Source organism: Ambystoma mexicanum, chromosome 1q (genome assembly GCF_040938575.1).
Source record: "Ambystoma mexicanum isolate Mex_15411 chromosome 1q, UKY_AmexF1_1, whole genome shotgun sequence".
Classification (NCBI taxonomy): Eukaryota; Metazoa; Chordata; class Amphibia; order Caudata; family Ambystomatidae; genus Ambystoma; species Ambystoma mexicanum.
The window spans coordinates 192,327,412-192,342,349 of NC_090922.1; the positions used below are offsets into that span (position 1 = coordinate 192,327,412).

General features: G+C 44.9%; 1 protein-coding gene across 1 annotated transcript in view; it reads right to left on the bottom strand.

Annotated features, from left to right (window-relative positions):
• LOC138526445 (toll-like receptor 13) overlaps nt 1-14,938 on the bottom strand; it is a 314,600-nt gene that overhangs the window by 62,798 nt on the left and 236,864 nt on the right. The window contains exon 3 of the mRNA XM_069637207.1: nt 3,666-3,852. Coding sequence (XP_069493308.1) covers nt 3,690-3,852 — 163 coding nt within the window. The 3' untranslated portion in view covers nt 3,666-3,689. The remainder of the gene's footprint in view (nt 1-3,665; nt 3,853-14,938) is intronic.

The following is a 14,938-nucleotide window of genomic DNA, read 5'->3' on the forward strand; positions in this document are numbered from 1 at the left end:
TGAAGAAGGAGCCCGAGAGAGGGCAGGGTGAGAGGGTGGCGGCAAGGTAGCCGAGGACGGAGAAGAGGGGACAGCAGGAGAGGAAAGGAAGTTGATGAGGCACGGGAAGCATCTATCAAAGAGGTGGAGGTTGGCCTGAGGGCCTTGGCCCAAGACAGTCCCATTAGCGTAGACATTAATGATGGCCTTAGAGGAGAGGAAGGGGGCCAGGAGGACATCCCAATGGGTGCCACCATTAATGGAAGAAGAGGAGAAGGGAGAGAGCACAGAGACCATATGAAGGGTCCATAGGTCAGGGGAAGGCACGAAAAAGAGGATGTCAGTGAGAGTTTCCTTGGAGGAGGCACTGGTGTAGGTGTCAGCGAAAGGGAGGCCTGGGTTGGAGACTAGGATGTTCTTTTTAAACTTTTCCTACCAGATTTAGTGAGGAGAGCAGGATAGTCAATGGAGAAGCAGTTAGAGAAGATAGGCGAGATAGAGAGCACCATGGAATAAGGAGGGAGAGAAGGGGAAGACAGACGAGAGCAGGCGGACAGGAGTGAGCGGCAGGGCATAGTTTACCAATTTCAGAGCAACAGTAAAAACAGTAATGCGTATTAGGTACCCAGAGTAGAGGCCACCTAAGTTTGAGAGTCCTGCGAGGGGAGAAAAAAGCCCTAGTTTACCACATTTCAGAGCAACAGTAAAAAACAGTAATGCGTATTATGTACCCAGAGTAGAGGCCACCTAAGTTTGAGAGTCCTGCGAGGGCAGAAAGAAGCCCTAGATTACCACATTTTAGAGAAACAGTAGAAACAGTAATGCGTATTAGGTACCCAGAGTAGAGGCCACCTAAGTTTGAGAGTCCTGCAAGGGGAGAAAAAAGCCCTAGTTTACCACATTTCAGAGCAACAGTAGAAACAGTGATGCATATTAGGTACCCAGAGTAGAGGCCACCTAAGTTTGAGAGTCCTGCGAGGGCAGAAAAACAGACCTATTATACCACAAATGCGGAACACAGGGAAGTGTAGAATCATGCGCATGAGGTGAGCAGGTGTAGGAAGGTGGGCTGGGCGAGCAGGTGGAGCTAACCAGATAGAACGGCGGAACGGAGCCTGGCGTCCCCTGCGGACACCTGCAGACACACTGGGAGCCGCAGCCGTATGAGCCGCCGTTTGCCTAAGGGGCCCTTAGCCGAGGGGGCTGCTGGGCAGGGGCGCTGCCCGGGGGGGTAAGATTTAAGGCAGGAGGAGAGGAAGGGGGGGTGGGCGGGCAGGGAGGCGGGAAGGGATAGGGAGAGGAGGACCAGTAAGTGAGGTGGAGGGAGGGGGCAGGGGGCAGCACAATGCGCACGGAGAACGAAAAAAAACACAAACTGCCTGATTTTACTTATGAAAGACACTCACTGTAAGCCCAACGGGGCCTGAAAGGGGCAGCCTCACAGGGCTACGGGCGACCGCTCAATCCCGCTCAGCTCGAAGAAAGAAGCGAGCGTGGAGAGCGGTCGTAGCGTAGTCCAGGAGGGACTACAGGAGAACTAATCATTTCGGGCAGGGAGGCGGGAAGGGATAGAGAGAGGAGGACCAGGAAGTGAGGTGGAGGGAGGGGGCAGGGGGCTGCCTCACTGCACTACGGGACTGTCTCTGTATCCTACAGCCCCTCCTCCCGGAACTTACCCTGCACTTGCCACCAGCTGTCCCTATTGTTTATTTTGTATTCTACTAACCCCGTACTGCACTTTTCCCTTCCCCTCTAGCCTTGCACTTGCACTATCTGAATGACACCTGGCCTAGTAGGTTCATTGTCTGTCTCCCCTTGTTCCACCCCCCTTGCCTCGTTAAGCCTTGAAACACTTGTGTATAGGCGCATTACAAATGCCATATCACATCATATTATATCTGTAAAAAGTCAAACTTCCTACTGCGTCTCCTCAGAGCTACTCTGCCCTTCCTCTCCTTCCCCCAGAAGCTCATGGTATCCCAAGCTCTGGTTTCTCTAGGTTGGACTATTGTAACAGACTCTTCCTAAAACTACCTGCTTCTCCTCTCCGCCCTCTGCAACTAATCCAGAACAGTAGTAGACAAAAATGGACGGCCCTGGACCGGGAAGGACTGTAATTGGCTGTGAAGACACTGTAACTGGGGTGTAGTCCTACCCTCTGAAATTTAAATCTTTGCAATAATTGAATGCAAGTGTATTTAAACCCTTGAGAAGGCACATCTAAATGGGGCGTTAGTCGTTGGTCCCATTGTAAAGCTACTTGTGGAAACACATGCAAATTCAAGTGTATTTACACAGCTTTTTATTATTTAGCTGATTGTTAAACTTGTTTGAGAACAATTAGTCATATAAACAGTTGTATCCAGAATGAGATACCCAAACATCAAAATTTCAAAGCATTGTGACTGAGCATACACTTGTAAAACACAACTCATCAGTGGGTATACATAGGTTGACTGACAAATGGTGTGATAGAACAATGAAAACAAATTAAATAAACAATAAACACAGAGGGCCTCATTACGACCCGTTCGCTGATGGAATGAAGTTACCCCCCAGTTACAGAGACTAATCCAGAACAGGACTGCAAGACTGGTCCTTGGCATCAAGCCCTGCAATCACATCTCTCTAGCTCTGAAATCTCTCCATTCGCTCCCAGTGGATGCAAGGATTAAATTCAAAACCCTCTGCATTGGGCACAAGGCTTTCTGGGGCCTGGGTCCAACATACCTTCAGCTATCCCTCTGCAAATACCTCCCCTCTCGAGCGCTTCACTCCTCTACCTCTAACTCCCTCAGGGTCAGTTGTTTTTCAAAGAAACGAGCTTGGCGTAGATCTCTATCTTTGGCTGAGGCGTCCCTCTGGAACAGCCTCCCCGCCACTCTAAAACTTGAGGAGAACCACTTCCTGTTCCAGAAGCACCTCAAGACCTTCCCCTTTTCTTCTGCTTTCACTCCCCCTCTACCTTGCTGATATGTTCTTTCTTAGCACCGTGCACCTGGCCACCCTCTGTCCTCCGGGCTCAGGTACCTGCTCACCCTTCCGCACTGCCTCCGGGCCACCCCTTGCACTCGGGTCTGTATCTGTACCCTTACGGCCCCCCCCCTTTTTCTTCCTGCACTTATCAGACCTGACCTGTCTCCTGCATTAAACCTAGCACTTGCAAATTGCTAGCTGCCCTACCACTTTTTGTTGCCTTTATTATTTATTTATTTATTATTATTTATCTGTTTCTCCTCTGCTTCGCACTTTCCACTTCTCCCCCCTTCCATGCACTTTTCCCCTCCCCCTCTCCCATGCCCTTGCGCATTGTCAATGTAACTGGGCCTAGTAAGATCGCTGTTTTGTTCTCCCCTGTTCCCCTCCCTTGCCTTGTCGCACTCTGAAACACTTGTGTACGAGTGCAATAGAAATAAAATATCAATATCAATATCAATATTGGGGAAAACAGCATGTCAGCTAGGAGCAAAAATTCTTGATGGTAATAGTAAGTTCTGTTCACTTTTAAACTCATAATGCGGAGGTCTTTCAAGCCGCTGACCTTAACCTAGAAATTGTGAAATCCTGAGTTTCCTCTGCATGCTTTAAAAATAATGTTTAGAACCCAATCTTAAGTTTGACTCCCAATGTTTCACAATGGCCCTTTGCCACAAACTGTTCAGACATTGATAAAACAATGGGCTTACATGTGTGAAGGTTTTTCAGAGGAATCAGTCGGTGATGCCAAGTTGCATGGCATGCGCTCGATTCTCCCCTGAATTTAGTTCCGCTTGGAGCTTCATCCAGAATGGCTCCTCCTGTGTCGGATCTTCAGGCCAAGTGATGTAGGAATGGTTCCTCAACAGCTTTCTCAGTCTATGGTACGTCGAGAGTCTGGAATGACACAACACAATGTGAAGAAAAGCAGAATAAGAAGTGCAGACCATGTGACATTGAATGTTTAAAGCAATTGGCCAGAGGAACTCCTCCTTCCTCTGCTCTGTAACATACAGAACAACAGTCCCAGATACACTTGTGGGAAAACGACGCAATGATGACTAAGGCAAACCGACAACTGTTCAACTATTCTTTCTCTGATACTTTCTTGACACTCTCCCCATCCAATCAACCCACATTTGCAGCAATTCTTTGAATCCCACTGTTCTCTTTGTTTCTCTTTAGTCCTCTCCTTCATCCATGTACCTGTTGTCCCTCTCATTGATCCCTCCAGCTCTTCACGGAATCTGCTCCTCCTCTACTGTCCCCATCCAGATCCTCCATGATCACCAAAAGCAAATTCCATCTTGATTCTATGGTTGCTATTCTTAATCAAGTCACATCCTCCCTCTAGGTGCTCTCTCCATGCCTTGCTAGGGCCATTGAAGGGGCAGTTCAGGACTTCAACCTTGCATTTATGGCCCCATGTTAGCATTGCTATCTCACTCAATCTTTCATCTTTTTTTTGCCCTTGTCCTCAGCCCTGCATCTCCCCTGCAATACATCAGCTGAGAACAAATTTGCACCTCATCTAAAACCAATGGCAGAAAATCTGTTCCTTTTTTCTCCTTTTTTCCTACAAGAAATCCTTGTAAACCTCTGCCCTCAACTCTAAAATGCTCCTACTCATCTCACACCACCCTAACCAGGAATGCCAGTCCATGCCTGCCCCCTGACCACTCAATTTCCTCCTCTTACTAATCTGATGACTTCGCTCAATACTGATCTGCTAAAATTGAGAAGATCCATGGCACTCTCACCAGTCTCACCTATGTACCTATTCTCCCCACTTCACTTCACTACCCGACTCTCACCACTCTATTATCTCTGATTTGTTATAACCCTCCAGCAGATCTAGCACTAAGTCCACTCTGCCAACCCATCCGTTAGTCTTTCAGGCCCCTTTGACTCCCAGGCCAATAAGGAACTCCCTCCCGCCCATTGGTTCCTACCACTCCCCTTTCTTTATTCTCTGGCAAACCTTTAGGATGAATCATCTTAGCTGTCTATTACGTGGTGGCCATATTACCCTTCATTAAGAAAAACTACAACAGACCCCCAGTAATCCTGGCTACTGACTGATTTCACTTCTCCCTCAGCATCCAAACATCCTAGAATAGGTGGTGTTTAAGCTCATCACCACCTACCTGGAAATCTATGAAAATAACACCCCCTGCTGAATGGGTTCTGTTGACGGCACTACACAAAAACAGCACTCCGACTTGCATAGTAATGCTATTCACTGCCACCTACTCTCCATCCACAGCCCCTTTGATTTCTCTACTGCTCTCTCATTTTCCACCTCCTGGAATGGTGGAAAATCTTCAGACACCAATATAGCAGCCAAAGTCCAAAAAGGGCTTAACTTGATCCCCTTCTATTCTCCCTCTGAAGCTGATCTTATCACTAGCGTTTCTTCTTCTTTGAGTACATCTCTTTGATTATGACACAAGACTTTCTCCTCCCCCTCCTTCGCCTCAGAGCAGTTTGTGTTATGCAGAGCAGTATAGGTATAATAATACACTGTATGTATCTGCCATAGTGTTTAGGACCAGTACGGCTTCGAACGCTGAGTCACAAAAGGCTCAGAAACAAGCACGTTTGTCAGCAACCATTACAGTTCAACAGACAGGACAGGTAATGGGTCCATTATGTTTATTTAAGTTCATGCAGCATTAGCAAGTTCATTTCTACTCATTTGGTTTCTTTTACTTTTATTTTTCTTGATTACATGTTTGGCCTGGAATTTTGGAAACATCATGAATGTGGTACGTTTTCTTTACTTTGCAATTTCCAATGTTAAACTTGAATATGTTATAACATACTGTGTATACATCGTGCATCACATTGTAAACAGTTAAGATTCGCCCTGAAGAAGGATTGATCTCCGAAATGCATTGGCACCTTAGATGTCAACACCCTTTTGCCAAATGCTTATCTTGTTTTTCCTAATTTAAAGCTGTTTCAGAGCAACTTTTAGCTCAATGCTAACCCAGATTCTGAACACTTCATCACAATTAGGAAGCATTTCCCTAATGCCGAGAAAAGCAGTGATAACCCACACAGATTTTTTAAAACAAATCTTTTGAGCCTCATGACCCCTTCAACTTCTGCAATATTTCACTGTTTCAAGTGTTTGCCAAGTAATGCCAGAACTTTGGCAGTTCATAAAGGCATCCTTGCTTTCTTGACCCAGAACATTAGGTGTATGGCTTTCTTCGGGTGCGCTAAGGGCTTAATTATGAGTTTGACAGTAGTAGTAAAGACTGGAATATTTTTGAACAACAGATGTTTCACCACTCCGCCAAACTGCAAGTTTCAAATATGAAACTCTTCTTTTACGCCTGCTATTGTACCGCAGTAAATACTTCATGTGGTAATAAAACACCCTTGCAGTCCAACCGGGCTCCAAAATTGGGAATACATTTTTGGTCCACATGACTTATCACTCAGAGAGGAATAGTTATGACATTCTTACCGCATGGAGTAAAGCTACTACCTATTTGCATTATTTCCAGAGGAAATACTGCAAAACTCTCAATCAGTCACTTTGGGCCTCATTACGACCCAGGTGCTAATGGGTTAACGGCGCCGTAAAAGGCTGTGGCGCCGTTAACCTATTAGCGCCTAATTACGAGGTCCCTTTGCGGGACCCGACCTTAACGGTTGGTGTAGACCAGCCGTTAAAGTAGGGACCCGCAAAGGGACCTTGGTGCTAATTACGGTGCCACAATTTGAGGCACCGTACTTAGCGCCTTCCCCATTCCCATTGAGCCCTATGGGGCAAAAATGGGAATAGGGAAGGGCCATGGAGGAAGGGGGAATTACTGCCCCGCCAACCTTGTAATGGGGTGGTAATTCCCCCTTCCTCCATGGCGGAGTCGGTAACTTACCGGCATGGACCATGGTGCTAAAAGCACCATGGTCTTCCGCCAGGGTCGTAATGAGGCCTTTAGTCTTTCCTAGTCTCAATTTTGGATGAATTTTCACAGCTGTATCATTTCCTTTATAGTTCTCGATCTGTCAGCACCATATGACTGCATTGAATACTCCATTCTGATTAGTCTCCTTCAGGATTGGTCTGATTGTTCACCTTGTTGAAGCAGGAATCCAGTTTACTGAATTTGTCCTCCTTTGTGGATGACCAGTTTCAATCTCTATCTCTTCTACCTTTCTTTGCTATATCTACAACCCTCACTCATGTCTTTCCCTAAAGCACCATACTATTTCAGATTATCTTTAATCAAGTCAAGTAAACATTTATTTGTTCAGCCATCATGCTTTTACAAATATATAATATGAACATTGGAAATGTGATAAAAGAATAAAATAAGACACAATCAATAAACAATTTGACTGAACATTTTTACTGTATGGGCCAGTTGACCGAACTTAGACTGTACAAAATGATCGTACAACCAAACATTCGGTCAACTAAGCCATACGTTTCCATTATAGCAAACAAGGGGAACAGGATTTGTGGGGGTGTCTCCCAGTCCCTTTGCTCGCTATAATGGGAACAGGGGTTGCGGGGGTGTCACCCATTTGCAAGACATTGGAAGTGGGGGACCGAAAAAAAAAACAGAGTAAGGGACCCTGCAGTGTCAGTTCTGAGCCGCATTGCAGGGACGGAACTGACGAGCGGGGTCAGATGGAAAGCGGACGCAGAAAGGTAAGTGGGGGGAGGGTGGGGATGTATTGGGGAGTGGGAGTGCGGCATGGATTCGTATGATTTTGCCGGCGGAAAAATTGGGTTTGCAGCAAAATTGACAACGTTCAATTCTGCCACAAACAATTATGCCACGGTCAAATCATACCAATCCCAATAACCCACTGTCACATTTCACCAATCTCAACTCCTTGCCCATATTCCCCTTAGTTTCTTCCATACCCATGCTCTCCAAATGAATTGTGCTATTGCAAACACTACAACCTCACTGGCAGTATCACGGCCCACTCTAAGGCTTTTGTAGGTGTCTTAGTCTGGCATCCTTAATTAAGGCCTTCAGCCGAAGTTTGGAGTAGAGTCGGCATAGGAACAAATCATGAGTGACTGTTTTGAATGAAGTGTCACAAGCACAAAAAGATACACTCCCATTATGTTGGTTCCACCCCCCTACCACTGCAGCAAGTGGGAGGCAGCCTACAGGAAATTTAGCATAGAGAGCCCTCATTTCAGGGTTAAGGATTGTGTCGAGGTAGGATTCTCGTCCTGTGGGATTTTTTTGTTCTAGATATATGGGGAGTCTGGGTTTATGGACACTAACACAATGCGTTCCTAAACAGCGATTATTTTATTTATTTACATTTGTAGAGCACATCGAGCACAAGGGCATCTGGGCGCTCATTACAGTAAATTGGATTAAAGTTATGCATCCAACCTATGACTTAGTCAGTATGCTCTTATCCACCTGAGCCTTCCAAGAACTAGAACATATAGAAACGTATCCAAAAAGTGCACACATTTACAATTCATAGTTGTACAGAGCAAACCCATTCATACAACATTTTTTCACCTCTGGAAGCCAGTTGATAATACATTGTATTGTGTAATAGATCTAATTACAAAAGACATATTTATAAAATCCAACACGTGATGACCAGAAACTCCTAAACGCCTTGAAGAACAATTCTGAATTGATCATTATAGCAGCCTATAAAGGGGATGCCACTGTTCTTATTAACAAAGCTGACTATGTGGCAGAATGTGAGAGGTAAATTAATGATACGTCAATTTATTTGCCTTCAACCACTGATCCTATGGAAGATCTAACCACCATCACCTCTACATGAGTTCATGAGGAGGTCACCAAGGCTGGTTTCCTATGTATGTATGATAAGGTGCTTAAACCAGAAGTATTCATCAAAGTCATGTATGAGTTGCCTACAGACAACTTCTCTCTACCTGGGAGAGAATAACTTCATCATATGCAAAAAGAAATGTAGGTACAGAGACATTGCCCATTCGCATAGGATCCCCACTCTACTCTGGAGCCAGCCATCAGTACCATTAATACAAATATTGCATAATGCGGGAGTGAGGAACCAGCCTTGTCTTAACACCTCTGCTTATCTCAAGTTCCTCCGAATTCTAACCCGGAGGGCCCAACCGAACCCTATCTCTCTAGACCCTAAGAATGGCCTTAATTAGGCTAATCAACACCATATCCATACCTTTCAAACCTAATCCCTCTTACAGGAAGTCCCTACCCCCTGAGCCAAATACTGCCTTGAGATCTACAAACCCCATGAATAGTGAAGCTTTCTGTGGCTTTACCTATTTCATGAGTAAAGGCATTAGAAAAAGACCCTGTTCGATAGCACCAGCCCATTCACGGAAGCATCCATGTGAAGCATCCAGATGAATCCAAAAGAGGTTTGGCCTGTAGTTAGCATGACCACCCCTATCACCTTTTTTATAGCTAGGAAAGATTTCAGACCGATTTGCCCTCCAACCATTCTGTTCAGCCTTTAGCGCTCATCTCCCCCACTGGATTGACTTCCAATTTTATATCTATGCCGATGATACCCAGCTGCTTGTCAGACTAGGGCAACATCAATTGCTCAAGTTAAGCCATTTTTGAGATTCTGTGGGATCCACTGAAGAATGAAGGACTAGAATTTGGCTGGACATGAACACATATCAAAAATAGATTGTGGTGACTGGAGGTAGTGACAAGCTGTGGGTGCCATCCTCTTGGCTGCATTCCAGGGACAGCCATCCTGACCCCTCCCTCCTGGTTCCACAGCACATTGCGTTTTTTTCTAAAATTATTAGAGTATTGGTTTGTAGAATTAAACCTTTTTACATAAATAATTCCATTAATGGCATAAGACAGTTGTATAAACACACCAACCCTACAAATACAATTTCATAATACATAATATCAGACATTATCAAAATCAAGTATATACGTATTAGTTCTTCTCCCACAGCACAATCCAGGCAAATGACTTTCCAAGGCAGCCAATCATTGCATTAGCCCTCTGATTACCCACTGACTCCACACAATTGAATGTCAACAGATTTCAACAAGTACTATATGATAAAAAAACATCTTCACTTGTCACAACATAAACTTCTCCTACAACTCCATAGACAACCTGTCCGTACTTGCCAAATAATGAGCTTCAATGTCACTGACCTAGAAGCCTGGCAAACTCCTTAAATCACTCAGAGTAACCATTTCCAAATATGGCAGATTCTCCCTTTTCAAGTACTTATTCCCTATCAGGAACTTGTGGGCTCTGTCATTGCAAGAGTGATGTTTTCTTCCTCCCTTAAATTGAACAACGGAACACTTCCTGAAGACTAATCTGTTCCCTGATGACTTATCAAACTACTGACCCTTTACACACCTCCTTTTTCTTTTTTCGTCATCAAAGTTCTAGTAAAAGCAGAGGCACACAAAATACAGACACATATCAGTATGCACCAGTTGATCTACCCTATCTGTAAGCAATCCAGCTATAGTGCCTCTCCAGATGCAGCACCAAAACAGAAATGACTCAGGCTTCGATTATATCAGTCGACATCACAGACATGTGATCACATTTTTTGGTTCTCCTTGACTTGCTGTGCACCATGGCAGTGGAAGCGGCTGAGGTCACGTATGTGCGCACATGTGACTAGTGGCATGCATGTCCTCAGTGCGGCTTGCTGCTTGTTTCAGTTGCTGTTGCTGGTGTGGCTCCCTTCTACTCCCCTTTACTCCGCCCTTACCATTGGCCCTTAGGGCTCTGTCTTAAGACTGACCCGTTAGCCATGTCTGTGGCAGTTGTTGGTCTGTAGGCATTCCTTCTTTTCAGTCTACGCCTTATTGTGTTCAGCCATATTGAAGGAAAGCTGGGCTGCAGAGACTCCAGGAAATGCCTGTTTGGATGTATCTAGCCCAGGTGGCAGGTTGTATAAGGCATGTGTATTTGTGATTTTGTCCATTTATCATCTAAACCATTAGAAAACAGTATGCCCACTACCAGGTCTCCTCATGTAAAAATGACATTGGACCTTTCAGCTGCCCGATTGGGAAAAGGGCAATTGAATTTCCCACACAGCCCAAAACTGTTGATTCATAAACTAGGGTGCAGTGGTCACAAGAAGCACATCATTCTGGGATAAATAAACAATTCCTATCGGATTCTGGCACACCATCTACTCCCTCATAATTAGAGGAGTCGACTAACAGAGGTTCTGGACAGAAGTGCACAAAGGAGGCAGCCATTGAGGGACTCAAGAGTGGAGGTGTTTGATCATGAGGATGATGAGTTATTACCTCAAGACCTTAATGTGATAAATGAAAGAAATTCCTGCTGAACTAGTTCATACTGTGGGTAACATTACGTTAGATCTGGAGTTGGAGAAAGTTGAGGATGAAGTTGCTAATCAAGATGCTCAATTGCAAGGGATGGGGGAGTCGGTTAGGGTGTCAAGCTGGAAGTACGGAATTCTCGAAATCTATGTTGACTACTCCTCTTCAGTCTCTAGTCAAGAAGACTGAGAGAGCCTTATTGGAGACGCCACTACAAACCCTAGGGGATATTACATCAACACTGCCTGTGACGGTAGGAGAACCAATCAATCCTCTTAGCTGTGAACCCTGTAAGGAGTATATCATAGCCAAGCATAACCAATGTTATAGTATTTCATAGTTTTCCCTCTGGTTTGATTCTATTGGAAAGGGTGTGCCCAAGGTCCCTCATGGAATAGTGGACAAGTGCTGTCAAACTGCTCAGGAGGACGTGGGCAATGTTACTACGGTCATCACTGAAAGCAACAATGTGCCATGTTCACCGCTGAGGCTAATGTCATTACTTATGCAAGCAGAAATCTCTTGTAGAAATGCACAATCGTCTAAGAGAAATGTACAGTCTTGTAGAATCCTACGCTCTCGGCAAGGTTCAGTTGGCTCTGTAGGTGTTACGCATAGGACTACCAGGTCTCCTTCACCCAGTGATATTCGAATAAGAAAATCTCAAATGCCTGCTATTTTGGACAAGAATCTGGAAAGTTTTATCATGGAAAAAAAGGAACATAATTATTACGAACGTTGAAAAGCCAGCAAGGAATGAGCCAAGAGAGGCTTTAAAGAACAAAGTCTTTGGGCCTTATTAAAAGTTTGCGGTATCCCGCCGATAATTCCGGTAGGATACCAGCAAGCTGCCCCTACCGTTTCCACCGCCTGATATCCGGGACTTACTGGTATATGACAGGCAGCAGAAAGGGCAGTAAATCCCCATTCCATGGAGGGGATTGCCAGAATTACCGGCACTGGTAATACTGGTACTGGTAATTCTGCCAGTTATTTGTCAGTAGTGGCGTGATTTACCTCCAGCTCTTAGCTGGAGATAAATCAGTGCCCCCACTGGCAAGCTTGTGTTTTGCCAGTCGGGTAAAATTGCTGATGCCAGGATTACTGCAATTATACCAGCAATTGTACCAGACCGGCAAAACTGTAAGGAAGCCCTTAGCCTGGTTATGCCAAAGAGTAGGGTGTAGTTGTATTATAGCACCGGACCTGAGAGTTTCTCAAAGGGTACAGATCGAGGACTGGGGTGCCCTTAATAACAAAGACTGCATAGTGGCAGGATGTGGTCATAGGAATCTTGCTCAGTTCTGGAGCTTTTGTAAAAGCCTGTCTGATGTCCCTTGCAGCTGGCAAATTGTGGGGAATCATGGAGATGATTTTTAATTGCGTAGTTTTATCGGGGTTGTAGTGTTACCAGTCTTGAAGTAATTGTTTTTGATTCTGCCTTTAGAATTATTATTTACTGTTAGTTACAGTTGTTGTGCATTTTAATTTTGCCACATGATTTATCGTTGGGGGTAATCTGTTTATGTTTGAATGTGTGTGTTATGGTGAACATATATTCTGATATGGTTTTTGTTTTGATTGTACTTCATTTACTATTTTAATTTTATTTTGTGTGTATGGTTTCGGTTTGTATTTGTTGTTTGTGGTTATTGCCATGATGCCTACAGTGCTATACAAATAATTAAACTAAACTTGTCCTTATAATTTTACACAGAAAATGGCCGAGCACGCCTTACCACCTGCACTTGCAAAATTGGGATCCAATCACACTGTACCTAAATGACCTATCCTACTTCTTTTTGAGAAGCAACAATGTGTGCAAATTGAGACTTGCAGATTCCCTAAACTACTGTTTATGACTTGTGTCGTCTCTACAATGCTCTTCAACCTTCTGGCGGATTCCTGAGAGCCCTGCTAGTTAAACGCATCATCCTCCTCCATCCGCACAAAAAGTACCACAGAGCGACCTTATCCACTGGTATCTACCAGCTAGAAGACTGACTTGGTGGAGGCAAAATTGGATGTTTGCAGTCTATTTGCATCTAAATCCCACAAAAAAGAGTTTGGGATCCTCACTTTTGGTTCTTCAGATCCCACAAGGCTTTGCTTAACTGATAATAACTGATTATGAAAAGTCTCCATGCTTTACATCGACTCCAAACACTCATTTATGGACACCTTAGTATGTAGTCGGAAACAGTCTGGTACCAGCCAAGCTTCTTTCATGAAGGCAGGCATTCTTTGATTCTCCAAACGAATGTGACACCGTACAAGCACTGCCACTGATGGTAGCAACACACTTCCAAAAGCACTACCAGACACCACACTAGCACACTTCAAGACTGTTTTGCATGCATGCAGCTGAGCAAATGATCACAGTCAACAAAACCTTGGATAATTCGCTCCCATGTCGAGGGAATTATACTGGCTCACATCAACTTTCAGGGATGCCCTTTAGGAGGGATAGTGACAGTCTAAACAGCTGTTAGCTCTGGTGACTACCTTGCTACTAATGATGCTGTCCTTGCAACATATGAACCTGGAGTCAGAGGGGCAACGCTTTAAAACAATAGCAAATGGGACCCTGGAGAGAGCTGTCTTCACTATCTCTTCCATAGCCCCTCGGCAGCATCCTAATGGCTGTTGATGGGCAAATGGAGAGATATGGGAACAGCTCTTCCTGAGTGAAAGGTGTCTGTAAATTCCTGACAGGGTGGGGGTGCACTGCCTCGGAAGAAGACAGTGCCGTGCTGGCTTAGGAGATCTATGACAGTTATAGTGGCAACACTAAGGAAAATGAGGGTGGAACATTAGGCTACCATAGATGGGAGCTGGCAGGAAGACAGCGCTGTGCAGGTTTTACAAGGGAGGACAGACGAAGGAGCTGGTTGCTTGGAGCCACGTTAGGGCTGGAGGGTGCATGTGTATGTCATATCATATAAATAACCTATCATATCATATCATGCGGGGCAGTGACTAATAATTTAATTGGCACATGAGGCAACAACTACCAATGGATACTATTGCTGAAGATTTGAGGCCATCTTACATATATAATGGCAGCACCTGCCATTCTTCCCTGCTACAAGCTTGCTCGCTCATCTCTTCTCGTGCCTATCCAGTTCCCACCTGCCACTCCCCCCTCCTTCTCTTCAGCTAGAAACCTCTGTGTCATCTATGATCCTTCTCACACCTTCTCTACTTTCATCTCCAAACCTGGAACAGCAGCTCACCTCAACCTCCTAAATATTAGGAAAATCAGGCACATCCTTCCTTTCAACTCTGCCAAGCATCTCCTAACCACTCATGCAGTGGTCGAAGTGTACGAAAAGAAGTAGTGTGCTATGTTCCCTGCTGGCCTGCACCCACTCCCCACAAACCCCATCACCACGTCCCCTCCCACACACAATACATCTCCCCAAACACTTGCACCTGCTGTTTAAGGGAACGTTCAGTGCAGTGCACTGCAAGTGCAAGTTTCAACTTCTTCCTACACTTTTATTTTAAAAGGAAACCATTCCGGAACGGTTTCTTTTTAAAATAAAAGTATAGGAGCTGTAAAAGGTCATTTAAAAAAGTACAGGAGCATCGCTCCCGACCGCTCCCACTCACTTCGATCACTGCACTCATGTCTTCTCTAAACTCGACATCTGTCTGTGCCAGCATCCTCT